The sequence below is a fragment of the Carettochelys insculpta genome, chromosome 7 (assembly GCF_033958435.1).
Source record: "Carettochelys insculpta isolate YL-2023 chromosome 7, ASM3395843v1, whole genome shotgun sequence".
Taxonomy (NCBI): domain Eukaryota; kingdom Metazoa; phylum Chordata; order Testudines; family Carettochelyidae; genus Carettochelys; species Carettochelys insculpta.
In genome coordinates, this window is record NC_134143.1 from 23029309 (window position 1) to 23056244 (window position 26936).

Here is a 26936-nt window from a genome sequence, read left to right on the forward strand (position 1 = left end):
TGGGCAGCAGCCCTTAGCCCAGGGCTTCTGGCTGCTGCTGCGGCAGCTGGGGATCCATGCTGCAGGCACAGGGTCTGCAACCAGTTGTCAGCTCTGTGTATTTTGTGTTGTTTAGTGCAACTGTGTCTGGGAGGGGCCCTTTAAGGGAGCGGCTTGCTGTTGAGTCCGCCCTGTGACCCTGTCTGCAGCTGTGCCTGGCACCCTTATTTCGATGTGTGCTACTTTGGCATGTAGACGTTCCCTCGCAGCGCCTATTTCGATGTGGTGCCACGCAACGTCGAAGTTGAACATCGACGTTGCCAGCCCTAGAGGACGTGTAGACATTACTCATCGAAATAGCCTATTTCGATGTTGCTACATCGAAATAAGCTATTTCGATGTAGGCTTCACGTGTAGACGTAGCCAATGTGTATATTGATGAGATTATGCTGCAAAAATAGCAACATTAGAATGCTTACAAATACTAAAATGTTTGTTTCATGAATATAATTGAAAAACAATTTGCAGTGAAGGTGGGTGTCGAAGTTAGCAGAGAAGCATTTCCTTGAGACAGAAATCAATTTGCCCTTAAGTTTGTAAACACAAGGGCTATGTCTACACGGGCTGCCTCTGTCGACAAAATCACTATCAACAGAGAAACCTTGGCAGTACATCTATCAACAGATCATGTCCACACATAAAAGCAAATTGAAAGATCAAGCTGCCTGCCCTGCCCTCTCTCAACAGAACGGCTGACTGGAAGCTCTGCAAACAGGGCTGCCCCCAGAGCCAGAAGCCCTCTCTGTCAACAGAAGTGTTCACACGGGCACTCTGTTGACAAAACAGAAGTGTTCACACGGGCACTCTGTTGACAAAACAGAAGTGTTCACACGGGCACTCTGTTGACAAAACACTGTCAACAGGGGTATTGTACCTGATCGGGGAGAAGTATAGCACTGGCAGCTGACAGCTGAGTTTTGTCAAAAAAGTCTTGACCGAGCGCTTTAACTGTGTAGACATGTCGCAAATTTTGTTGACAAAAGCCCAGCTGGCCATGTAGATGTAGCCTAGAGGAGATTATGGGAATAGGATGGACTGGAAATTGTTTAGATGTATTGAATTTTTTAAATAAAATTGCGGTATACTTTTCCAGCATGCAAACTGTTTGGAGAGGAAAAAACAGGTGGAGGTGACAGATCTTTTAGCAATCAAATCTAATTCTACCCTGTTGCTGTAATACTTTTTAAAGTACCATTCTTATTAACAAGTTTCTAACAGATGGTAAGGCTGCAAGTGGTGATATTGTAACTAAACCCTTGTCTGAGTCACGATACCAGATCTCAAACCTATTCCTATAGTCTTTGTGGAAATATGGGTCAACATATGAGCTTTGTGACATCAATGCTTTTAGCTGAAATGATAAATAACTTTATCAAACATTAGGGAAGTTAAAAATCAGTGAAAGAAAACTGCGTATGTGTGACTCTGTCTATGGAATGCATCTGTGAGGCCAGGTCTACACTAGACATTAAAGTCAATTGTAGATATGCAATTCTAGCTACAACAATTGCTTAGCTAGAATTGTCTTATCTACAATCAATTTACCTGTCTGTCCTCACAGAGAAAGGTTAATGGGAGAAACTCTCCTATCAACTTCCCTTACTCCTCAAGATATTAAGGAGTACAGGAGTCGAGTGCTGACCTAAGAGTTTGATTTTGTGTGTCCTTACTAGGCACGCACAATTGAACCCTGGAAGATCGACCCTGACCAGGTTGATCTTCCATGTAGAGAAAACACGCCCTGAGACTGATGTGTATAAACACACACATATAGTATGTTGGCTGATGTCTAGCTTTGCTTAGTTCTTTGTAAATCTATGCCTAAAAATGGTGGGATGGCATGGATGTAACTGAGGGCAGAATTTGACATGTGTGTCCAGAGGAGGGAATAGGTAGAGGGTCTTCGAATTCCAAAACAGGTGAAAGCAAGTTTTGTGTTCCCTACTGTTTAATTGAAACAGCTTCCCTATGGAACTACTAGTGAACGTGAAACACATTATGCTTTCGTTGCGATGAGCAGATTCTCATATCTGATTAAAATTTATGTGTATACACATTTATTTGGGGTGTGAAAACAGTACTTTTAGTAGAAACAGATTAGTAGTGAGCCTGTGTGAGGCTGCAGTAAGATTAGTGTCCTTTGCGTTCATTTAAATCAGACAGCAGTTTGAAATGTTAAAGGGATAGAATAGATCTGAAAAGATTAAATGATGGGTAAAGTGTTGTGTAACGTCATAGATTGGGGTTTAAAGCCCCATTAGTAAAGTGTCTCCTTGCCAGAGCCTGTACCTGGCACCCCATCTCCTCCCACGCTCTAATCCAATGTATTGAATTAAATTTAAAATAAGTAGCATAATTGCAAGTGCCCCTTCCATAAGGGTAATTGTGCAAGAACATTATGGCTGCTCTTATGGTAAGTCCTTAGGCTAGAAAATATTCTGTTTTGCCTGTTTTAGCTTTACATATATGCTTATATCTAAAACACTTCCACATAGTAAGCATTCACATACTTATTTATAATAGGAAAAGCTTTTTCCAGTAACCATCTAGTTTTTCCGAGAACTAACTTCTGTAATTATGTGATCTCCTGACTCTTCCCAGTCAAATTCTCCTGCTTTCCCCACATTGTTTGTTAAACTTTAGTTATGTCTTTAAATATTGAGGACTTTGGAGCAGGAATTGTTTCTTTCTTGATGTCTGTACTGCCCCTAGCATGAAAAAGCCCCTAGGAATTAGTGCAGTAAAAGCAATAAAGGAATATTACTACTATTTATTAATCTGAGTTATCAATTTATCTTTCTGGTAAATTAAAAATACAATGCATACTCATATATCTTGCAGCAGACATTATAATGATAACTAGAATTAAAAGCAGAAGAACCGCACAAATTCTAAATCAACACAGTGTTTTGGCCATATGTTTTGTGTTGCTGCTGATTAGGTGTGGAATGACACCTCTTAGCACTACTTGGAGTTTGTTGCGACTCCCACCCCAGCCCCTCAGTTCCACCTGGAGCACATGCTCTGGGGCTCTGTTGGTGATTTAATGGGCCCTGTGTTCTAGTTCCACCACTGCTGTAGAAATGGCACTGTCAACTAGAGCCCTGGGCCCTTTTGAATTGCTGGGCCCTGGGGCAGATGCCCTCTTGGCCCCCCTCCCCTGTTGGCAGGTCTGTGTGCACATATGTGTGCTTAAATATACAAGAAAGGGAAAGCATGGTATGGGTTGTCACCATTTAATGCTTCGGAGGAAAAACATATATGGACTATTTATCCCTAGGTTATAACCATTGTAAGAAAGGTCAAAATAGGTTGCTTTTTTCTCTTAATTACCAGAAACATTTTCCTCACTGAAACTAGGAAAGATTCCTTTTTTCTTTATTTTCTTCTATTAACCACCAAATGCAATGTGCCCTGCAGGGGATATTAAACTAAGAGAGATTTATTTAAATGCAAAAAAAATGTTTTAATGAATTAAAAGTATTATAAGAAATTATTTTGGGGGCAAGGAACTTTTAAGCATGCAAGTTGCTCCAAGAGATGAGCTGCATATTTTTGTTTGGAGTCACTAGATATATATTACATATGGAAGTGAGATCTGAAACCATATGTCCCACCAAAGTTCACTCCTTCGTATCTGCTATCTCTAGTCGTTTGTACCCAAGACCTATACAAGATTGTCAGGTATACAGGTGTACTTTGATACCATCCAATTAATTGCTGTCACAGACTCCAAACATGGCCTACATCTCTGTTTGAAATTGGTCTGTTGTTACAAGTCCTATTATGCTTTCCTGTACATGTAGATCTAGAACAAAGCTGCTGATTTTTTTTTAATATATAAATGTACTAATGAGCTGAAACATTTTGAGCTAGATCTGACTGAGGTTTATTAAACTCTGTTAAGTTCCTGATGAAAGTGTGTGTCCTGTTTTTTCACTGAAAATATTAAAACGTGTTGCATAAAATGTTGCTTTGAGAGTAACACTGAAATGCACCTAAATATACCATGGCTAGGCATATGCTATGAGGGGATTTGAAGAACCAGGAGACAGTTACTGGGACACAGAACCCTTTACCTCTCAGTGACTGTCAACCCCAGGTAGTTCAATTTCACACATCCCCACCACGCATGCGAAATCAAACTCTGGAAGATTGATCCTGACCAGTTTGATCTATTGGGTGGTGTGGATATACCCTCAGTTTTCTCAAAGCTTGAGGAAGTGTCGCTGCCTTTGCTCTGTTTCAGACCAACTGCTTTTACAGGACTCTATGGCTGTGTCTAGACTAGCCCCCAACTTTGAAGGGGATATGGAAATTAGGGTGTTAGGAGATTACTAATGAAGTGCTGAGGTGCATATGCAGCACTTCATTAGGTTAAATCTCCCCTGCGGCAACTTTGGAGTGGCACGGGCACTTCGAAGTACTCGCAGCTAGAGGCAAGATGGGACTTTGAAGTTTCACGCTCCAAAGTTGCTGTGGGGGAGATTTAGCCTAAAGAAGGATAATATTAAACAGGTGAGCTGAAGAGCCTATAATACTTGTAAAAATATGGCAAATATCTCCCTTTTTTCACAGGACATGAGTGCAATAATTATGGTGTGGCTTTTTGACATTAAACCTCTTGTTGTGAGATAAACTGGTCAAGAAAAGTAAAAGTTTTGGTTTGGGGAAAACAAATGCAAAATCAAACACTAGTTTTTCCTTTGTTTAAAAAGGAAGTTCTCCTTGACTGCGTTTTGTTACGCATCATATTTTCTTTTCTTTATGATCACTACTACTGGTTTTCAGGACTGAATGCTCACTTTAAAGAAAAGAAAGAAAAAACAAAAACAAAACAAAAGAAAATCCAACAATCTTATTTCTGCTGCCAAAGCAGTGTCATATTTACTACTGAGAAATTGCAAGCTGTGTTGCACATGTCCACATGTATTTGGACTTTAGTAGCTTGTCATTCCAGATACGCCCTTTATGCACCACAGTGAATAGTAGATCATTATTTGCATTATAAATCTATGTTTTCAGGATATTACAGAATCGGCCGTTAAAATCTCATGGGGTGAAACAAAGGGTACACGGTATTGGTCTCACAGACTCTCTTTCACTGAGAAATTGTGTTGTAGTTTTTAAGGCAAAATTCAAGAAAAGATGGAGATTTCATCATTTCCAGTGCACTATTCATCTCCAACGCCACTTTTCTTTTTTTATAGAAATGCCGTAGGCCATTATAGTCTTGAATGGCAAATATACCTTTGGGAATTTTATGAGGAATCAACACTCACATACAGTATGTAAATGAATGAGTAACTTTGTATGTACCCTAACATTTTTTCCATTAGGAATCCCATAATGTATTTAAGATCATGAACCTTGCTGTGCGCAGAACAGTGGCACGCAATAGATGGCAGTGCTTTTTTCTCAATCACTGCAATGACTTGGGTTTCTGATCTGACTCACAAAAAATCGCTTTCATATAAGTTATTTGGGAGGCTGGTTGCAATAGCTCCATGAGAAAATGAATGATGTGTGATTTTTCTGGGAAGGAAAAAGTGCATCTAAATAATACAGCTTTAACAATGTTGCAAGATTTCTGGCAGATCAAATAACTGTTAAGGTTAATTAAGGCATCCATATTGGCAGTATAATACCTGAAGAACTGTGCTACCAGAAGCACCTTAGCTGGACACGTTCCTTACATCTTATCTTGCACCTATGTGCTGTATAAGCTGGGGACTGTGGTTCCTACAGCCAAGAAATAGAAAGTTAAAACCCCCAGTTTCTCCCTAAATGTCCGGGTGTGGAAGTGCTCTGTGCCATAGGAGCTCTGCCTCCAAAGTGACAATTCCAAAACTAAGTTCATATATACTCACTTAATGTGTGGCACATCCAGCAACTTGCATTCACTTCAGGAGGAGATATTGGCTGATCACCACATTAGGGGCTTAAGTAAGGACATAAGAGTCAGGTTTAAAATTCTTGCCTTGAATGATGCCAAGCTGCACAGGCAGTTAAGGATATTAGCTTTAAATTGCCTGTCTCTTGTTATTTAAAGTCCTCAAATGGTTTTTTTCCTGAGGTAAATTGTTCATTGTTGCAGCTTAGGCTATGTCTACACTCGCACTTGAGTGACAAAACTTGTCATTGCTGGGTTCTAAAACCCTCTCCACCCATGAATGACAGCGTTATACCATGGCATGTGAAAGTGTGAGCGCTGCTTTGTTGACAGTAGACGCATGACACCACCTCACAGGGGATGGAAGTATTTTGTTGTCAAAAAAGGTGGCAGATGCAGCATAGTAGCATAGTATAGACATACCCTCACCCTCAAAATGGAGCCAGTGGATAAATCTGCAACTGAACATTCCTTAGTTCTGCTTTGCTAAGTATGACAGCTCATGGTTCTTTCTCTACAAATGATTCAGTGCCATGGTCTTTGTTGCTGGGAAATGGCTTTCCCTATGGAAAAGGTGGGGTTGGGGTCACCTCAGATTATGACTGTGTTTTTTTATTGGCAGCTATTAGCTTTCTTAGAATTTGTATTCCTCCCAATTAAAGGCTACTAAGTAGGTAGGTAGTATATGAATAACATTAGCAACTTCACCTGATTTGACCACAGTCAAGGAGTACATTTATAAACACTGACATTTCTGATTACACTATGGCTATGTCTACCTGAGGAGCATCTATTGACTGAAGTGACTGTTGGAAGTGATCTTCTAGCACAACTTCTGTCAACAGATCACATACACACACAAAAGCGAAACAAAAGAGCAATCCTCTCTCTGGACAGAATGACCAGCTGGAACCTCAGCAAACAGGGCTGCCCAGCAAACCATAAGCCCTGTCTGTTTGACAAAAGGGCCCTGACGCATCTACATAATCTTTTAGTCAACAAGAAACTATCGACAAAGGCGTTATTCCCCAGTGTGGAGAGGCACAACGCTGCCAGCAGATGTGCCGGGTTTTGTTGACAGTTTTTTGACAGAGCACGTTTTCTGTGTATAAGCTTCATGGGTTTTTTCGACAAAAGCCTAGTTTTTTCAGAAAACTCCTCTTGTGTAGACATAGCCGTAGGCTATGGTTACACTACAGTGCTCTGTTGACAGAGTGTGGCCATACACAAAAGCCAATTGGGAGCGTGCTCAGCTCTTTTGATAAAGAAGCTGGACTGCTCAGCTGCTCTCTTGACAAAAGAAGCAGATGGAATCCCAGCAGATGTGCCAGCAGATGTGTCCTGCCCGTTGTTGTGGATGTCCTGTCTGTCAAGAGAAGGCCCCTCCAGATTGGCCACACACTTTTTTGTCAACAGAATCTGTCGGCAGCAGCATTTTGCCTCAAAGCTTTGAGGCAGAACACTGCCAGCAGAAGTAGGGTGTTTTGTCCAGAGACTGTCGATAAAATGCATTTTGTCTGTGCACGTTCCATGAATTTTGTTTGTTGCTAGTGTAACCCTAGCCCGTGTGTTTACAAATGTGTTAAGTAGCATATGTTAGGTAACATGTTTTGAAACATGATTAATTTTTCCAGATTGTACAAGCCTCACATCTATGGCAACTAGTTACAGATCTTCTGACACACGGTGGAGTGTACTAGTCACTGCAGCTGTAAAGGACCCCCATTACCTCTGGAATGTGATCTGGCCAAAGGAGAGAAGCAGAGCTCGTTAGAAAAATAACTGTGTGAACATATTGGTCAGACGTTCCATTCAGTTTCCCATCACATTTAGGCACAACCTGCTGTTGTGTTAGTGAGCCTACTGACTTCTCCAGTGCGGTTACATGGGGATGTTATAAGTATAATAAGAAATTGATCCTTATACGTACCATGTGAAATTCATCCTTGTGCAGCATGCCAGCACAAGGCTTGCGTAAAATATAAGGGAAGTCTTACCTGATGCATACACTTTTTGCTGGCTTTCTGCATTGCTCTGAGTTTCACCCAGTATATTACTAACCTAGTGGTTGCAGCTGGACAGTGAGCTAACTGTGCATGTTAATGAGACCTATTGAATATTGAAAGCATCCTACCGGTAGCCTCAAGAAATATCACCCCAGAAAGTTTAAAAATAGCACTCCATGGGATATATTTCATTCTCTTCCCTGCAACCGTGGATCCAAGAACTCTATTTTTTCATCTGAGCATAGATTTCTATATGGCGGTGATGCACAGCTCTGCTGCAGCTCTGTGCAAATGTAGGTTGTTCTGTTACAGATACTCAAATCAGAAGAGATAAGATGACTTTCAGCAAAGTAGCAGCAGTATAAATAAAGGGAACTGTGCAAAGGAAACAGATGTCATAATGAATTATCTAATAATGTTCTTTTATTGGAAATTATAAAATAACTGAAATATCTTCAAACTGTTTTATTTGAATATGTATTTATTTTTTTCTCTGTAGGCTGTGGAAACCAATCTTGCTTCAAAGGATAGTCACTGGGTCTTTGTAAATGAGGTAAGAGAGCCAAGGGAAGAGCTAATTTTGTTCTAGTATTAACTCTTGCATTTCCTTTGTTCCTCTTATTCCATGCATTTAAACAGGTGCATGCGTTCCATATTGCTTTTGGATGATACAAGAATTCAGTTTGTGTGGCTTCTTAGTTAGTCTCTGATTTGGATTGGCAAAGGCTGAATACTGAAATAAACTCCCCATTATGTATAATAGCACCTGTTCATTTTTTTCCATGGTGATCCGTTCCATTAGCTTTTTAAGGGAAAGAGAGCTGCTCAAAAGACACCTCATCTCACCTGGCAGTCAGAAACCACTGGCAACAATAAAGAACAGAGAGGCTGTGTATAAAAATTTTTATCGTTAGCCTACTACAACATGAACTCAATATGTCTTCTGTCTCTACTACAGAATTATGTTGATCTTTTGCCTTAATAGTATCATTTGAAAATGTGAATTTACGTGTCATGCCTTTTTGGAGAAGATCTGTACCTTGTATTGTAAAGACTATTGTTTGTTTAGTGTTAACACAAAGAGGTTCCGTTCTGAATCAGTACAGAGATACGTTAAATTACAGTCCCTGCCCAGGAAAGCTGTAAACACTGGCATCATTGATATACCAATATAATCTTATACCTCTCCAATTGCTTAAGAGAAATTATATTAGTTTAGAGGGATAGGTGTGTTAGTCTGTATCTGCAAAAAACAACAAGATGTTCTGTGGTATCTTATAGACCAACAGAATTTTTGGAGCATAAGCTTTTGTGGGCAAAGACCTTTGATATTCATCTGATGAAGTGGGTCTTTGCCCACAAAAGGTTATGCTCTAAAAATTCTGTTAGTCTATAAGGTACTGCAGGATTTCTTGTTGTTTTCATTAGTTCAGACATTTGTGTTCTTCGGTAATGATGTTGTAAATATTTAAATGAAAAAGTGACTAAGTTCATTGCCTTATTTTTATTTTACACCTACAACAGCAAATTTATCTGTAGGTTGGACCACCCTGGTCCGGTGCCCTAGGGACCTAAGTTGTCCACGTCAGGCCACTCTCAGCTACCTCACTCCAACCAGAGGGATTCCTGGCTCCCAGAAGCTCCGTGTTGTAGGCTGCCAGTAGTTCCACAGCCCTGGATATGGCTCCCTTCCTGAAGGCAGTAGCAGCTCTGCACCCCCAGGTGCCAGGGCTCCCTGCCTATGGGTGGCAGCAGGTCCATACCCCTGCTACAAGGATGGCTGCTCTGCTTCCAAGATCATGGGGACTCACTGCCCTGGGTCCCAGAGGCTCTGCACCCAGCTAATGGGGCTGCTTGCTGTTAGACTGGCTGATACGCAACTGCTTGCAGCCTCTGTGGCTGGGGCTGTCTGGTCCAGCAACATCTGTGGTCCTACGAGTAAGACCATGAATGTTGTTGGACCAGAGAGCCCCGTCACCATCCTGTTGGACCACAGATGTTGCTGGACCAGAGAGTCCTGGATCAGAGAGGTTCAACTTGTACTGTTTGCTTTGGTCACTTTGAGTTTCCTCTTTGCATCTAACATACACTTTTTTGTTAAAGCCACCATATCTAATAACAGTAACTATAAAATGCATTTTGTCGCTATAAGTAAATAGGATGGGGGATAGGTAAGAAAATCTCGGTATACAAAGGTTTATGAATTTCATCTCTATCCATTTTACATTTATATGTGTCCTACTTTGTCATTTATTGTAATGGCCCAGTGGATATATCAGCAAAACACACAGTACAGTGATATTTAATTCACATGAAGAAAACACACTGAATGTTTCCCACCACATTTATTATGTGATTTTGTTTGGGACACTTCTTGTTGTTCACGTTAAAATTCACTCAATAAAATGTAAATCTAAATTCCTGTAAAGAAATAGACAAAACATCATCAATACTAACACCACAGAAATCTCCAAAAGGTGTTAAGTTTGCTCGTACTTGAGAGTACCAATCATGCATTTCCTTTGCTGCTAGAGGTGGATGGGAAGCCATGCTGGCAAAATGCAAAACTAAAGTATCAATCAGTTGTTTACGAGACAAGAACAAATTAGAATTCCCATGTAATGGAATAAAATATGGGGACTTGTTTTTGCAGGGAGAAATAACGGCATAAATACTTAGTGATAAATATTGGTGCAAGACCTCATAGACTCTATTAAATCCAACTGCGTTAAAAATAAAGCCATAAAATAGCACAAATCCATGAAACTCTGGATCCACAATGTGCAAGCTAAATGTGCAAAAAATATCACAGTTCTTCTATTTTACTTGGAATGGTTAGGTATCTGTTCACTCAGGAGTACTGTGGACTGGTTGCTATTTTGAACACCCATATGGATTTGAAGGTGTTATGAATGTATTCTGTCCTACCACTATTGACTCCTTAGGGCTTGATTCTAATTTCAGTTACATGAGCATACATCTGTGCGTATTTAAACTTTGTGCTTATACCTGTATTTACAGTAAGACAACATCTACACATCAACCCTATTTTGAAATAAGCTTTTCAGGAATTGTTGTTCTGAAATAGCTGTTTTGAAGTATGGCTGCTACATACAAAAATGTATTTTGTGATAGCACTTAGCTTTTATCTATTTTGAAATAGTTGCTGTTAAGACAGGAAATAGTCCTTATTTTGAAATAGCTTTTTTTCAAAATCAACATTATCCCGGGTGTTAACACCACCTATTTTGAAACAGTTATTTTGAAATAGGTGACATTCCTCCTGGAATGAAGTTTGCCGATTTGGAAGTAATGCACACATTATTTTGATTTTTTTTCAATATAACACGTGCATTGTGTAGACAACATCCAAGTTATTTAGAAATAACAGCTGTTATCTTGAAATAGCTTGGCTGTGTGGTCATAACATAAGAGAACCTCATGCCCTCTGTCTGCATACCAATCTGCAATAGACGTCAGTGGGAAACTTGAGGCAATGCCATTCCCTGGATATGCACTAACATGTGCTTATGAGTCTCTGATTGGAATCTAGAATTTAATGCACCTCCAGCATCCAGTTTTTAGAAGCAACTGGAGCTGTTGTTGTAGTGTGTTTTATTCCATGAGTAATATGCCCTCTGGGGCCTTTATCAAAAAAGACACCTATTGAGGCTAATGAAGAGTCACTTTTTCATGAGACATCCAAAGACACTGAGGCTGCAGAGGATTAAGCATGCCAGGCTTCCCTAAGAGGGGTTCAGCCTACTCTCCAGATCATGGCCAGCCAGCTCCACTGCCAGTGCAGAAAGGGGGTAAGCCACAGGGCAGTAGTAAGAAGCGTCTCCTGAACCCAGGAGAGTACAAAGCCTGCACTGCAGAATCAAGGAATCATAGTGGTGGAAGAGACCTCAGGAGGTTGATTCCAACCCCCCTGCTCCAAACAGGACCAATCCCACCTAAATCATCCCAGCCAGGGCTTTGTCAAACCAGGACTTATAAAGCTATAGAGATGGAGAGTCCACCACCTCTCTAGATAACCTATTCCAGTGCTTCACTACCCTCTTAGTGAAACTTTCCCCTAATATCCAACCTAGACCTCTCTCACTGCAACATGAGACCATTGATCCTTGTTCTGTCACCACTAAGAACAGCTTCTCTCCATCCTCTTCATAACTGAGCAGTTGAAGGCTGCTATCAAATTACCCCTCACTCGTCTCTTCTGTAGACTAAATAAGCCCAAATCCTTCAGTCTCTCCTCATAAATCATGTGTTCCAGCCTCCTACATGTTTTTGTTGCCCTCCACTGGACTAAGCACAGTCTAGCCATAGTTTGGACTTAATTTTGCAAGGTGCTGATGAAACTAAACACATAAGCAAGTGCACCAGTGAAGCTATTGAAAGTTGAGCATGGATTAAATTTTAGTGGGGTGGTTAAACTCGATGATCTCCTGACGTCAGTTTCAGACTTATGATTCTATGTACTTAAGTGCCTTGAGAAACTGGGGCTGGAGTGTTTGACATCTTTTGGAATTACACCTTATGTACATATTGCAATCACACAGAGCTCTACTGTATGCTGGCATGAGGCACGTTGTAAAAGTCTTGATCAAACCTTATTTTCATATGGAAGACTGGAACAACTGTCTAAGCTAACTGATTTGCACTGTAGAGATTAGTTAGACTTCAGAGAAATGAAATATCTCTAGAAGTGTTTCTTTCATTTTTATATTCTTGGGGCAGATTCTAAACCCTCTGCTAGCAAGAGTGAGCAGCCAGTGACCTAAGGGTTCCCACTGTAAGCAATGGGTTGACTTGTGAGAGTACCTGGTTATCAATGAGGATTTTACAATTTAGCCCTTAATGCTTTATTTGTTGCATAAACAATGGTGTCCTGGATCCCTAGAATCATTTCCCTTCCCTGCCATTTCCCAAATGCATTCATGTTCAATCCAGACCTGAATTGCATGACTCGGGCCCATCTGTGTACTCTGCTGAAGTGTGGATGAGTACACAGTGTTGATTAATTCATAAGAAGTGTCTGGTGCCAGTTTGCTATAATTAGACCTGTTTAATTATCATTTTTGGTGACTGAATGCATGTTTGTTTATTTTTCATGTCCCTGTTTCTGACTCTATGGGGCTGAGGTTAAATTTTGGAGTCTGAATTCTGTTTTCCCATTTACTTTAGTCTTTTAAAATAAGTAAACATCACCAAGTCTGAGAGCAACAGAGAACTGGCCTTGAATTACATTGCTCTAATTCAGATCAGTATCCTGGCTGCATTGCTTTTGTAATGACCTGACTCTTTTGCTAGTCACCCCTCTGTTCAATTTAGGAGTGTCATTGATGGGTTCAAAAGGGTTCCAGTCAGCTTCAAGGCAGAGACCAATTCTGTTTCCACTGAAATCAAGAGGAGTATTTTAATTTGCTTCAGTAGGACTTGGAACATGCCAGAAGAGGAAGGAAAACTACCTTATAAAGCCTTTCAATAAAACAAACCATGTACTCGGGAAAATATTTCACACTTTTAATCACCATTTGATGATGATCCTCCCATCCTTAAAAAATACACTTTGTATTTCTGTAATGTCATGTATGTAGCTTATTCCATATGAGATATTTTAGAGTTTAAAATTGCAGGTCAAAAGCTATAAGTTGGAGGTAGGGGTGTATTTTTAGGGAAAAATGTAATTTTGAATGATCTCATAAAAGCAAACAGTTCTGTAGCATCTTAAAGACTACCCAATTTATGCATTAGGTAATGAGCTTTCATGGGTAAGACCCACTCTTACCCATGAAAGCTCATTACCTAATGCATAAATTGGGTAGTCTTTAAGGTGTATAGGACTACTTATTATTTTAAGTTACAGACTGACATGTCTACAGCTCTGAGACAAGTTTAAATGGTCTGTCATTTTAGCCCCTAGTTACCTTATTTGCACTTTATTGTTGTAGATTAGCCAAAAATGATGGACTGAACCGGGAAACTAAATTTGGAGCATCCAAATAGTTTAAAACTTGCTGCTTCTCTCTCTCTGTCTCACACACACACACACACACACACACTCACTCTTACTTTTCCTTTTAAATTTGTGGCTTTTGGGTAGGCGTTGTGATGCTTTGCAAAGGAATATGACTAAACATTCCATGAAATGGTCCCAATACTTTTTGAAAAAACAGACTGGAAGTTGTGATTGTATAAACCTTAGCAAAAGCGAAGGAAGGTGATATCTTTAGTGTGTTCAGAACCAGTCTCTGTGGTTCCAGGGTCTTTGTACCAAGGAGTTCTGAGAACTTGCTACTTCAGTGATTATAGTCAGAGCCACGGAGGGACATCAATTTCCATCCACAGAACTTGAAATGTACCATTTGTGCCTGCAGTTGTTGCTGCAGCCATTCCCAGTCTAGTGGGCTGGCAGAAAGGCACTCTTCCTGTTTAACTTGGTGTATATCTTAGCAGTGTTTCTATTGCTGTTCTGTGGGGGTTTTTTTGTTCTGTTTTTTTTTTTAATTTTAAATCTTAATATTTGCTTTCATTTCTATCTCTTCTCTTTCTCTGCCGTCACTGCAATTTTGGACTGGATCCAGGGTTATGAGTATTGCTGGGTGGGAACTGCACTTTCCATTTTCTAGGAAATTCCTCATTTTGTTTATGTTGTTTCTGTTCTGAAAGGAATGAAAACAGGTTGGAAATTTCCTGAAAAATAAAATTCAGAAAAAAATCAGTCAATAGAAGTATTTTGTTTTGACAAAATGTAAGCATTTCATTCCAAGTTTAGGGTTTTTAACATTTTTTAATTTTTATATATAGAATAATAGTGTTTGCTTAAAAATATTTTAAAATGAAACATTCCACAATGCAAATCTTGAAACAGGACACGTTAACATTATCAAAATAGCTTCCTTTTTAAAAAACTTGAATTCTATTGAAATCAATATGTTTTTAAAATGTTCGTTTCAGCAAAAACAGCGCTTGTCATTGAAAACCTGTTTTCATTAAAAATTTCAAGACGTTTTAGTTATGAATTTTTCTTACTCCTCCAGCCCCAGCCCCAGCCCCAGCCCCAGCCCCATGCTGTTACCTGCTTTGTCTGATGGCCACCTCTCTAAATGTTCCTTGGAACCCTCTCTGGCCAGCCTCTTCTGTATGTTGTCTGGTGAAGTGCTCACCAGTATTGAATCAGCTACTCGATTATACTTTTCAACCACTTCAATCCCATCTTTAGTAATTTCTACCTCCCACTTCTATTGTTTAATATTTTAACATTCTATGTGTATTATTGAATTTTATGAGCTACTAAATAAAAATAAAAAATGTTAAAATAAAGCTATAATATACACAACACTCACTATCATTGGCACATTCTATGCTGCAAATTTTGCATATATCTTTTTCTCCTCTAGTGCAAAATGTGCACGTCAGTGAAAGTTTAAACAAGAAATCACTGTCCATACTTTAGATCAAATCATTTATTTAATCTCTTTCCTGACAAAATTGAAGCACCTCGGACTGGTGTATCTTATATTTAATTTAAAATCAACTTCTATCTATCTATCTGTCTATCTATCTACCTATCTATCATCTCTACAGTAATGTGAGCCTTAACTATTGTGTTTGAAGCATGTTTATCCTTCATGTAACTCCAGTGACTTTAATTAGAGCAGGAATGAATTCATCTCTATGTTTCTAGACATCAGTCAATTGGAATGGAAAAGTATATTGTAATTTCACATACTTTTGATAGCAAGATACACAGCAAGCAAATTGCTGTTACTTGCAGTGCTTTAAAATAGATTTAATTATAAGGTGTGAAAAATAAGTCTGAAAACTAAAGGTTAGCGCTTCTACTTGACTGCAGTTTCCATTCATTGTCCTTCCACTAAACTCATTGTGGTTGATTCCGATTAACCTGCATCCCATTCAGATACAAAAAGGTCCTTATTATTCATTTACAATAACATACCATTACTTAGGAGTCCTGTGAGACCTTATAGACTAACAGATATTGTGGAGCATAAGCTTTTGTGGGCAAGCTTTTGCCCATAAAAGCTTATGCTCCACAATATCTGTTGTCTATAAAGTGCCACAGGACTTCTTGTCGTTTTTGCAGATGCAGACTAACACAGCTACCCTCTGATACATATCATTACCCCTCTTTTTTCAGTCGTATGATTATCACATATGGTACCAGAAAGAATAAATACTACAAGTCAATCTGCATTCCTCTGTAAATTCTGAAAGTATTAAGGTTTGGCTGGGAGGGGGAGGGAGGATAGGGGTTCAAGTGATTGAATCGTAACCATTGTGACAGACCACAGACAGCATGCTACATGAGCCTGGTGGAAAGGAAATATAATGGGAACTAGGTCAGTGCCTTTTTATTTCCCTCCTAGGCTCACAGGGAGTGTGGCCCAAGGAGGCAGTGGGATTAAGAATCAGCCTGCAGCAAGAGAGTCATCACCAGTATTGAATCAGCGACTTGGTTATACTTTTATGCTATTATACTACAATTATACAGATTATACTATCTGCTGCCAGTTAAGGCCGGCTGGCCCACTATAAAAGGTTTCCCCACAGGCCAGGTGCGGGGGAGGGAAAGAGGACTGGAACAGGAAGTGATGCTGAAGAATTGAGGTTTGGGAGAAGGGGCTAGAGGGAAGTGGTGAGAGAAATGGCCTCACTGCTGTGTTTGGGACAGAGGAATAGCTCCATCAGCTACCACCAACCTACGGTCTCTTGGCCAAAGCCCAGAGTGGTGGGCGAGCCTGGGTTCGCACCACCTTTTCCTTGGAGAGCTGCTCCAGGAGAAGAATTGAGCACCAGGACCATTTGAAGGGTCTTGCCCCATACTAGTGACGTGTTTTGCTCTGGAAAGACCCAAGGCAGTGGAAGGGCCACTGTGAGTCTCTGAGGCACACAACAAAACCCACAACAAAGCGCAGGACTCTTGGGAGCTGACAAGGGACTTGTTACACTATGTAAATAATTTCAAGGAGTGCTACAGGAAAATAATGAGATGGCAAACATTCTTCCATCTTCGATCTAATAGTTAGTGTAGTAACTCACCACCTGGTATGTTTTAGAGAGGGGATATATATTTGCTCTTCTATCATGTTTTGTTAATAAATCATTTTTGTGCAGATCCATTAGGGTTTTCGCTTATGCACTTTAAAGATTGCAAATGTGCTAGTGTGAAAAATAAAGGTGTCTAAAGAATAGAGAAACTTAGGTCTTGATCCTGCCAAGCTGATTCATCAGCACAGCTCCTAGCACTCATGTACATTGGTACTAGTGCATCTACTTGCAGGGAGGGGGACATCTTTTTTTTTTTTCACTCTCTAGTGCAAATGACTTGTGCTTGTGCCTGTCTGAAATATCAGAAAAGTACTAAATGTCTAAGACACATATAAATCTACTGTATATTTGAGAGAGTCTGTCTGTCTGTCCATCTGTCCAGCCTACTTCTGTATGTCTGATTGTTTAAGAGCTCCTCCTAAACGGTAAGACCACCAAATGTATACAGCTTCCTCTTACCGTAACTTAAAGCAGGTTTGTGCCAGGAAAATGGAATGTGCCTGGAATGAGATTGTTTCTCATAAAATGGAAAGAGAAGTCTCTGCTATACAAGGACCGCATGGGGGCAGCATGGGATAGGTGATGAAAAGTGGGGACAGTTATACTGTATAATGACCAGAGGGTAGCAAAGTGTACAGGTTTACTTGTGCCAGGAAAATGGAATGTGCTTGGAATGGGATTGCTTCTCATAAAACTATACAGAAGAGATAGAATCACCAGGTACTTAAAAGGGGCTGGCTGGGGACATACACTCCTCCCTTAGCTGTGCCTGTTGGATTTGCAGCAGCCCTGAATAGGGGCTGAATTTTTCACCTCACCCCAAGCTGCTGGGGTGAGAGAGGGCTGGCGTAGTCCTCTCTCCCCAGAGCAGCCTTTATGTTGAACCCCTCATTCCCAGCCCCACCCCAGAGCAACCATTTAAATAAAGAAAAATAAAAATTAATTTTTTTTTAAAAAAATTAATTTATTATTTGTTGGTTTGTTGTCCCCTTCCTCTGTTTTCAAAGTACCCTTTAACCTGGTTCTTTTGTGAGACATAAACATTAAGTGTCACATGAAAATTAATTAGAGTGGAGACTTATGCTTTGCACAAAATTAGTTCTCTGCTACCTTATGCCAATGGCAAGAGATGGGGAGAACAGTTCATATTGTGCCTAAACTTCTTCCTTCAGCTGACTGAGTAGCAGTGTTCTGGGAGCAGATGGTTGAGAGGCTTTGTTATTCACCCCCTGATAGGTTCACCTGATGATAGACCTTCTAAGGAAAGAAGGTGAAGTATAGTGCTGCTAGAGCATCTACCCTTTTTGCCTCCCAAAATCTGGGTATTAAGCGTATTCTTTTTTGCTGTGCTTGTCCTGCTTGGTAACATATTTAATATGTTCATGTTACATATATGATTCTGAACCCCAGAGCAGTATGAACCCACCAGTCCACTGGTCCAGATGCTTCAGAGGAGGATGAAAGTAATGTAATTATGGGCTAGCCTGTCTATATGGAAAATGTCCTTCTTCCATCACTTAGTAGCTACCATATGTCATGGAGCATCAGCATTTATCTTCCTTCAGGCAGTTTTAATGCTCTCAATTGTTTTTATACTTTTTAAAAGGGACCCATGCTAATTGTGAGAGCAAAGGTTCTCTTTGTTATCTTACCTTGAATCCTTTCAAAAGAACAGGGGCTTGCTTGAGTTGATTGCCTGCTGTATAAATGTGCAAGAGGCAAAAATCAGTCATGGAGTAAATGCTTCAGTTCAGGGTTGAGTATGGTCACATAATGTGTAAACTGTATACTGGGAAAATACCTCTGTATGATTTATTTAATTGGTTCTTGTCATTAGACTTTATTGAATTAGAAAGAATTGTAGCATGTAAAAAAGATCCTGTAAGCTTTGTTAGATTGATAACACATGGTAGTTTCTCTGGCCAAATTAAGCTGATTTTGCTCATAGTATTTTCTATGAGCCTCCTCATCAATCTGATTGTGCTAACTTGAAATTATTAAATATATTGTTTTATATGAATACTTTATTTTTCTTAATGCGTACAATGCTAAACATAAATTCAGGCGTTTAAATACTCCAGGAACCAATTTATCACAGATGAAAATCTGTGTTTGCAGTCATAAAATTGGAAATACTTTCCTTTCAGCTAATAGCTACAGCAGTAAGCTACTATAGAGGTTAAAAAATTCATTGGAGAGCAAGGCATCAGATTCAGACCTACTTAGAAAATAAAAGTGTAGTCTTATCAGACTCAATGGCAAACTAGAAAAGAACCATAAATGGCAGTTTATGAAGGCAGTGGACAGTCATTTGCTTTTTTTAGTGCGCACAAAATATCTCTTGGCAGAAAGAATGTGTATATGCTAAAGGTGCAGTTGCAAACCTTGTTTGAGGGTAGTGCCTAGGCCAGGGGGCTGGACTTGATGGCTTTTTTAGGTCTCTTCCAGCTCTGTTGTTCTATGATTCTATGACAAAGAGCAACCACTTCAGGTTAGGCTTCCCTGGTCTGGCACTCTCAGGACCTGATTGGTCCCCTGCTTCCAGTGCCCCAGCATTCCCTGCCCGAGCCACCCCCTCCATTTCCACTGTGGCTGGCTCCTCTTCCTCCAGCCTCTGTATCTCTAATGTGGAAGGCCCCCCTACCGCCGGTGTGTCTGGGCTGCTAGCCACTGCCCCAGACTCTGGCCCCAGGCAGGCTGCTGGATGCAGGCCCCAACCCTATGGATGCTGGCTCCAGCCTCAGCTCCATGGATGCCAGCTCCAGGCAGGCTGCCAGACACTGGCTCCAGACCTGGGCTCGCAGATGCCCATGCTGGCCCAGGCCAGGCTGCTGCAAACAAACTCTGTGGATACCTGCTTCAGCCTGAATCAGCCCAACAGATGCTGGTCCCACTGGGCTCCTAGTGTGTCAGGGCAGCTGGTCTCCCAGCTACTGGGGTCCTGGCCTGGCGGGGCTCCCAGACACTGTCTCTCCTGCTGCTGGGCTCCCAGCTCTGGGCTCTCTGATCCAGAAATATCCATGGATGTTGCCAGACCAGAGAGTCTGAATTTTGGGTGGTGCAGCCTGTTTTGCAACTGCAATTCTAATACTTCTGGATAACTGCTTCAAAATGAGACTGATGTCTGAGAAGAGAAATGCTGTATGCAGTATTGGTCTAGCTCTGTCGCTCCCAGGATATTAAAGAGACAAGGTGAATAAGGTAAGATATTTTATTAGACTGACTTCAGTAGGTGTGAGACAAGCTTTCGAGCTTACACAAAGAAATGCTGCCAATTCAGGAGGCAGGGGGAAAATTCAACCTATCATTTAAAAGAGAAGGAAGAAGATTAGAGAGAAAAAGAATGGGATTCAGTTGGAACAGGAAGAGTCGGACAGAGACCTTGAGAACTAATGGCAAAAATCATCTTTTTCTCTCTCTCTCAAAAAAAAAAAGTGCCTATGGAGCATGAAGAATCATGTGTAAACAAATTAGATTATTTGGATAACCACATCACTGGAAAGTGAATTAAAAGAATCAAGCTGCAGTAGACCTCATTCTTCACTATTCTCTCTTCCCAGTTGGGTTGGTGGTGTGTTCTGCATCTACAGTAGTATTGCTACTATCATCTAAATCTCCAGAGATCTGGCTGATTGATTTGGTTGGAATAAACATCTGAAAACTGTAAGTTTATGCATTTTTTACTGAAGAGACAGTCATGTAAAGGAGAAATATCTGTGCTTATGATCCTGTTCCCCCTCCCATCTCACCAGGCTCATTTAACCTGTCTTCCCAGAAATTCCTGTGGGATTCGACCTAATGCTAGTCTTTGTCATTGTCTGGTTCCTCTTCTCTTAGCCTCTGCATTTCCAATTGTAGGGGCCATTTATTATGTGATGGACAAGATAGCATTTTGTAACATCTGGTCAGGTCTTGATTTCCTTAGTTTCAATTTCCAGTTCGTAGTTACATCATTTGTGCCCTTTGGCGTTTTTTCTTCTTTTTACAATCTCAGACATGGCTTGTAAACCCATTTAGTGTTTTGTCCACTTGCTTTTAGGCATAGGTGATTTAGGTTATTCACTTACTAAGCTACTTCTTCCTCAAATCTCCATCATCATTTCCCTTTTATGAAGTACATTCAGTGGGTTTTAAAAATGGGTGAACAAGAAGGGGGAAGGAATAGAAATAATCAAAAAATGAATCTTGAGGAGCTATTTTTTTTCTCTTCCTACGAAAGTGTTTCATTTAGAGAATAATAGACAGCTCTGTTTTTACTCAGTACAGTACTTACAGGGAAATCTTGGGGAACGTATGACCCAGAAAAAAGATGATGATTGTTTGAAATAAAGCTCTCCCATTTCTGCTAATATTGAGAAAAAATATTTAACAATAGCTTGGAACTTTTTACCTTATTTTCTTAACAGAAACTAGATTTTTATTTACATGATAAAATGGAGTAAATGCCCTACTTACATTTTTAACTTAAAAACTCCAGATTCAAGAGAATGAAATTCAAATATAGGGACTTTTCATCAAAAATAACAATGAATTTCACAGAGCATACTGAAAATCAGGGCAAAATTCTATACAGTCAGTTACGTCTACACAAGAACCCTGTGCTGACAGAAGTCACTGTTGGAAGGGATTTCCCTGAAAAACTTCACGTCGACAGATCATACCTACACATAAAAGTGGTTTGAAAGAGCAACCCGCTCTGTTGGCAGAGAGCAGCCAGACAAGCCTCTGTCGACGGAATGTCTGACGTGAAGCTCTGCAAACAGGGCTGCCCGGAGAGCTGGATGCCCTGTCTTTCAACAAAAGGACACAGGAGCATCTGCAAGGATGTTTGTCAACAGAACACTGTCAAGAGAGGCATTATACCTGAATGGGGAGAGGTATAACACTGCTGGCAGATGTACCAGTTTTTGTTGGCAAACTGTTGACAAAGTACATTTTGTGTGTAGACGCTCTGTGATTTCTCCTGACAAGAGCCCAGTTTTGCCAGGAAAAGCCTCTTATGTAGATGTAGTCTCTAAGAATTTGTTATTCTTTGCACCTATTTCAGATTTATCAAAGAACATTTTCCCAGGCAAAATTTAGTAATTTAGAATATTTCCAATATCCAGAATATTTCCAAATCCACATGATACACATTTTATATTTGCCCACAGAAATCTTCCTTAAATCCATTTTCTTAAATAACTAATGCATTTCACCCTATGGAACTTTTTAGTTTTTCTCATTTTATCTAAGACACATGAATTATGACACTTTCTTGTATGGAAGAACATTCATACTTTGAATATGATGGGGTTTTCAAAATGATTGAGCATTGGACTAACTATGCTAGCTACTCATTGAAGTAAATGGAAAAATGTGCCATGATTTCAGTAGGAGGGTTCCACCAATACTGATTTTTTTTTATAAAGTCCACCTTATTGGGAAAATAACAACAGAGAGATAGCTGTGTTAGTCTGTATTCTATCAAAACAAAAATGGAGTCATGTAGCACTTTAAAGACTAATAATATAATATAATATAATATGGCCCCTTTTTGTGTTGAGAGACGGTGTGTAGCAGTGGTGGTGAGGCTCTATGGGCATTGTTTGAGTCTGCAGCTTCTCTTGTGGCTTATCCGTCCAATATTGGATTTGCATGGTTGATTGCAATAATGGCACATCAATTTATTTCTGAATTCATGAGTCTGAGACTTTTTCCTTCCAAAACTAAGTTCTTTTGCATGACTTGCACATACACTGTTGAAGGAGGATGTGCCCTGTTGTAGCAATCGTCGCCAGGTGTTTCAATCTGATGATGTAGACTCCCAGGATTGTGGATCAATGCTGAATTTTTTTGTGGAGTTTTTGCATGTATCCTTGAATCTTAGCTTTGGTCTTCCTCTTGTTCTCAACCCACATGACAGTTCACCGAAGAGGATTTCTTTGGGAAGACGTTTGTCACCCATTCTTTTCACATGACCAAGCCATCATAGTCTTCTGCTGTTGAGGATTGCTGTGAGGCTGGGTATGCCAGATCCTGACAGGACATCTGCATTTGGAAGTTTGTCTTGCCAATTGACATTCATACTTCTGTGGAGTTAGCGAGGATGGAAGCTGTTCAGTTTTTTTTCTTGGTTTGAGTAGGTGGTCCATGCCTCAGAACCATATAGCAGGATACTCAATGCACATGCTTGGTAGATTAGTATCTTTGTTTTCACTGTCAGTTTAGGATTGTTCCATGCTCGTTTTGTAAGTCTGCCAAAAATAGTAGCTGCATTCCTGCTTCTGATGTTCACTTCTTCATCCATGTATAGGTTTGTGGTGACAGTAGATCCAAGGTAACAGAATTATGGAACCATATCTAATGGGCTGTTATCCAGAATGACATTGGGTAGCTGAGACATATATTTCTGGAAGAGTTGGGATGAGGTTGTCAAGTTCAGGTTGTATTGTATGCTCGTAGGAATAAAGACTTGAGTAGTGTTCCCCCATCTGGACATCTGCAGCTTTTCGTCTGTGATCACCTGTCCATTTAAACACTTCAGTGGGGTGACTTTGCTAATGTTTGGTCCGAGTGCTTTCTTCAGTCCATCATACATGGTTTTCAGATCATCCATATCAGATGCCTTTTGAATATTAGAACATAGATCAGCCCAATACTTGTTTGCACACCACCTGGATTCTCTCTGAAGAACAGATCTTGTGTGTCAAAGATGATCTCTTGTGCTTTGAGATGGGTTGTTTATGTTATTCAGATGTGCCTTGTGTTTTTCTATAAGAAGAGGCCTAAGAACGTCAGCATTTTCAGCGATCCAGTCCTTGTTAGAGAATTTACATGTTCCAAAGGCAGATTTGGCATATTTGTATATTGCCTCTCTCAGCATGGACCATGTTTCATCAACAGTTTGTGGGTCAGGTTTGTGTTCCATTTTGTAAGTGAGATCATCTGTGAAGACCAAGCATTTCAGTGCATCTCTGGTATTGACGCTATTGATTTTTGGCTTATTGCATTCCTTTGTCGTATAGAGTTTATTTGGGATGATTTTCACTCTGCTGATGATCAAGGAGTGATCAGTGTCACAATCTGCGCTGTGATTTGTACGTTTAATTTTGACGGCATTGAGATGTTTCCTGTGTACCAGCAGAAGGTCAAATTGATGCCAGTAACTGGATCTGGTGTGGTGCTGTGAAACCTTGTGACACTCTTTCAAGTTAAAAAAAAAAGTATTAGTGATGCAGAGCTGATTCTGAGAGCTGAATTTGAGAAGCCTTTGACTATTTTCTTTAATTTTCCCAATACCAGGATGCCTGAGGCAGACTGATGGTTGTGTCCAACTCTTGCATTGAAGTTGCCAAGGATGTACAGTTGTTCACCAGTTGGAAAGGAGATGATAACCTTCTGAAGATGATAATAAAAGCAGTCCTTGTGTTCGGTGCATGATGGTAACATGGGTGCCTAAGCACTGATGATGTTGACATATCCTGACTTGGTGCAGAGCCTCAGGGGTATAGTACATTCCGATTCAGCTGTGAGCTCATCGATAGATTTCAGCAGATTGTTGGAGGCAGTGTTCCTCTGAACTCAAGCCTTTCCAGAAAAAAAGTGTAGTTGGTTTCCTTCACTGACCCAGCATCTGCCAGCTTGCTTTCTAGGAGAGCAGCAGTGCTGTGGTTCCATTTGTGTAGCTGTTGATCAATGACAGCTGTTTTGCATTTTGAGTCCATGTTCGTAAGGTCATGGGAAGATTCAAGTCCCGGACACATGGTCCACACGTTCCAGCTCCCGAGCCAGAGGCAAGTTGATTTATTATTCTGTTTTTTGGCAGGTATGTCATCTACATCTACTTTTCGATTTTTGGTCTATCCCCCTGCACCCAATGAAGAAGGCTGTTATGGTGGGTCAGCACTTTCTTGACTAGGGGCTGCCTGGCTTGAGGCAGGTAGTAGCTGACCAGCAGAGCACAATGACTTTTTCCACTGATGAACGTGACCGGCGGCGTCCTCCTCTTTGCCAGTTGAGGAGCGCTTATAACCTGTAACTGCCACTTCCCATGTCATTTCCATGCTTTCAGCAAGGATGGAGTGTCCTCTCCATTTGGCACCATCTTACACGCTGCATTTACCTGGCTAGTGTTTGGAGCCAGTGCATCCCCCAAGCAGCACTGTTCCCCTCTTGATCACCCCAGTTGAATCCAAAGGAAAGACAGAAGTCAGTACATTTGGAGCTGAAGTGACTGCAAGGAGATGCTGGAAAGCAGGTTTGACGAATCCTCTCTGCTAACTGCCTTAGTGTCTCCACTCCAGATTTTCTGTGCAGGTTTACTCCCATAGCCTTTGGTTCTCCTGAACCTACCCACAAGGCAGTGGGGAATTTCCTACAGGGTTGTCTTCCCTGAGGTCACGTAAGGAATCACACTCCCTTGGATGCCAGTGACCAAGGCATTAAACCTAGGGCTTTAAACTAGGTTTGCCGGGGACAGGGGAGCAAAGCCCTCAGGTAAGTGGAGAACATGGAAACCTGGGAGATGGGTCGGAAGTAGGAGGGAGCATGGGCAACAATGTCAGAGTAAAAAGAGGGCCAGGAAAAAACTGGGGGGAAAGTTCAAATCAATATCTAAGATGCCTATATACCAATGCAAGAAGTATGGGTAATAAGCAGGAAGAACTGGAAGTGCTAATAAATAAATACAACTATGATATCATTGGCATCACAGAAACTTGGTGGGATTATACACATGCTTGGAACGTTGGTATTGAAGGCTACAGCCTAGCTAGGAAAGATAGACAGGGAAAAAAGGGGGGAGGTGTTGCCTTATATATAAAAAATGTACACACTTGGACTGTGGTGGAGATGGACATAGGAGATGGACGTGTTGAGAGTCTGTGGGTTAGTTTAAGAGGGGTAAGAAACAAGGGTGATGTCCTGTTAGGAGTCTACTACAGGCCACCTAACCAGGTGGAAGAGGTGGATGATGCTTTTTTTAAACAACTAACAAAATCATCCAGAGCCCAGGATTAGGTGGTGATGGGGGACTTTAACTATCCAGATATATGCTGGGACACTAATACAGCGGGGCACAGACTATCCAATAAGTTCTTAGACTGCATTGGAGACAATTTTTTATTCCAAAAAGTTGAAAAAGCCACCAGGGGAGAAACTGTTCTGGATTTGATTTTAACAAATAAGGAGGACTTGGTCGAGAATTTGAATGTGGGAGGCTGCTTGGGTGAAAGTGATCATGAAATCATAGAATTCACAATTCTAAGGACTGGTAGGAGGGAAAATAGCAAAATAGAGATGATGGATTTCAGGAAGGCAGATTTTGGTAAACTCAGAGACCTGGTAGGCAAGATCCCATGGGGGGAAAAACTGAGGGGAAAAACAACTGAGGAGAGTTGACAGTTTTTCAAAGAGACATTATAAAGGGCCCAAAAACAAGCTATTCCCCTATGTAGGAAAGATAGTAAATATGGGCAAAGACTGCCTTGGCTTAACAAGGAGATCCTGCATGATCTCAAACTAAAAAAGGAATCCTATATAAAATGGAAACTAGGACAAATTACAAAGAATGAACATAGGCAAATAACACAGGAATGCAGGAGTAAAATTAGAAAGGCTAAGACACAAAATGAGCTCCAACTAGCTACAGGCATAAAGGGTAACAAGAAGGCCTTTTACAAATATATTAGAAACAAGAGGAAGATCAAGGACAGGGTAGGACCATTGCTCAGTGAGGAGGGAGAAAAAGTAACGGGGAACTTGGAAATGGCAGAGATGCTTAATGACTTCTTTGTTTCGGTCTTCACAGAGAAGTCTGAAGGAATGCCTGACATAGTGAATGCTGGTGGAAAAGGGGTAGAGTTAGTTTTTGAAATAAAAGAAGAACAAATTAAAAACCATTTGGAAAAATTAGATGTCTGCAAGTCACCAGGGCCTGATGA

The 26936-nt window shown here is 40.6% G+C and overlaps 1 protein-coding gene across 3 annotated transcripts in view; it reads left to right on the plus strand.

Annotated features, from left to right (window-relative positions):
• The window catches only part of GRID1 (glutamate ionotropic receptor delta type subunit 1), an 898770-nt gene that overhangs the window by 665139 nt on the left and 206695 nt on the right, over nt 1-26936 (plus strand). For all 3 annotated transcript variants that reach the window (XM_074999453.1, XM_074999454.1, XM_074999455.1), the window contains exon 5: nt 8438-8491. In XM_074999453.1, the coding sequence (XP_074855554.1) occupies nt 8438-8491 (54 nt within the window). The remainder of the gene's footprint in view (nt 1-8437; nt 8492-26936) is intronic.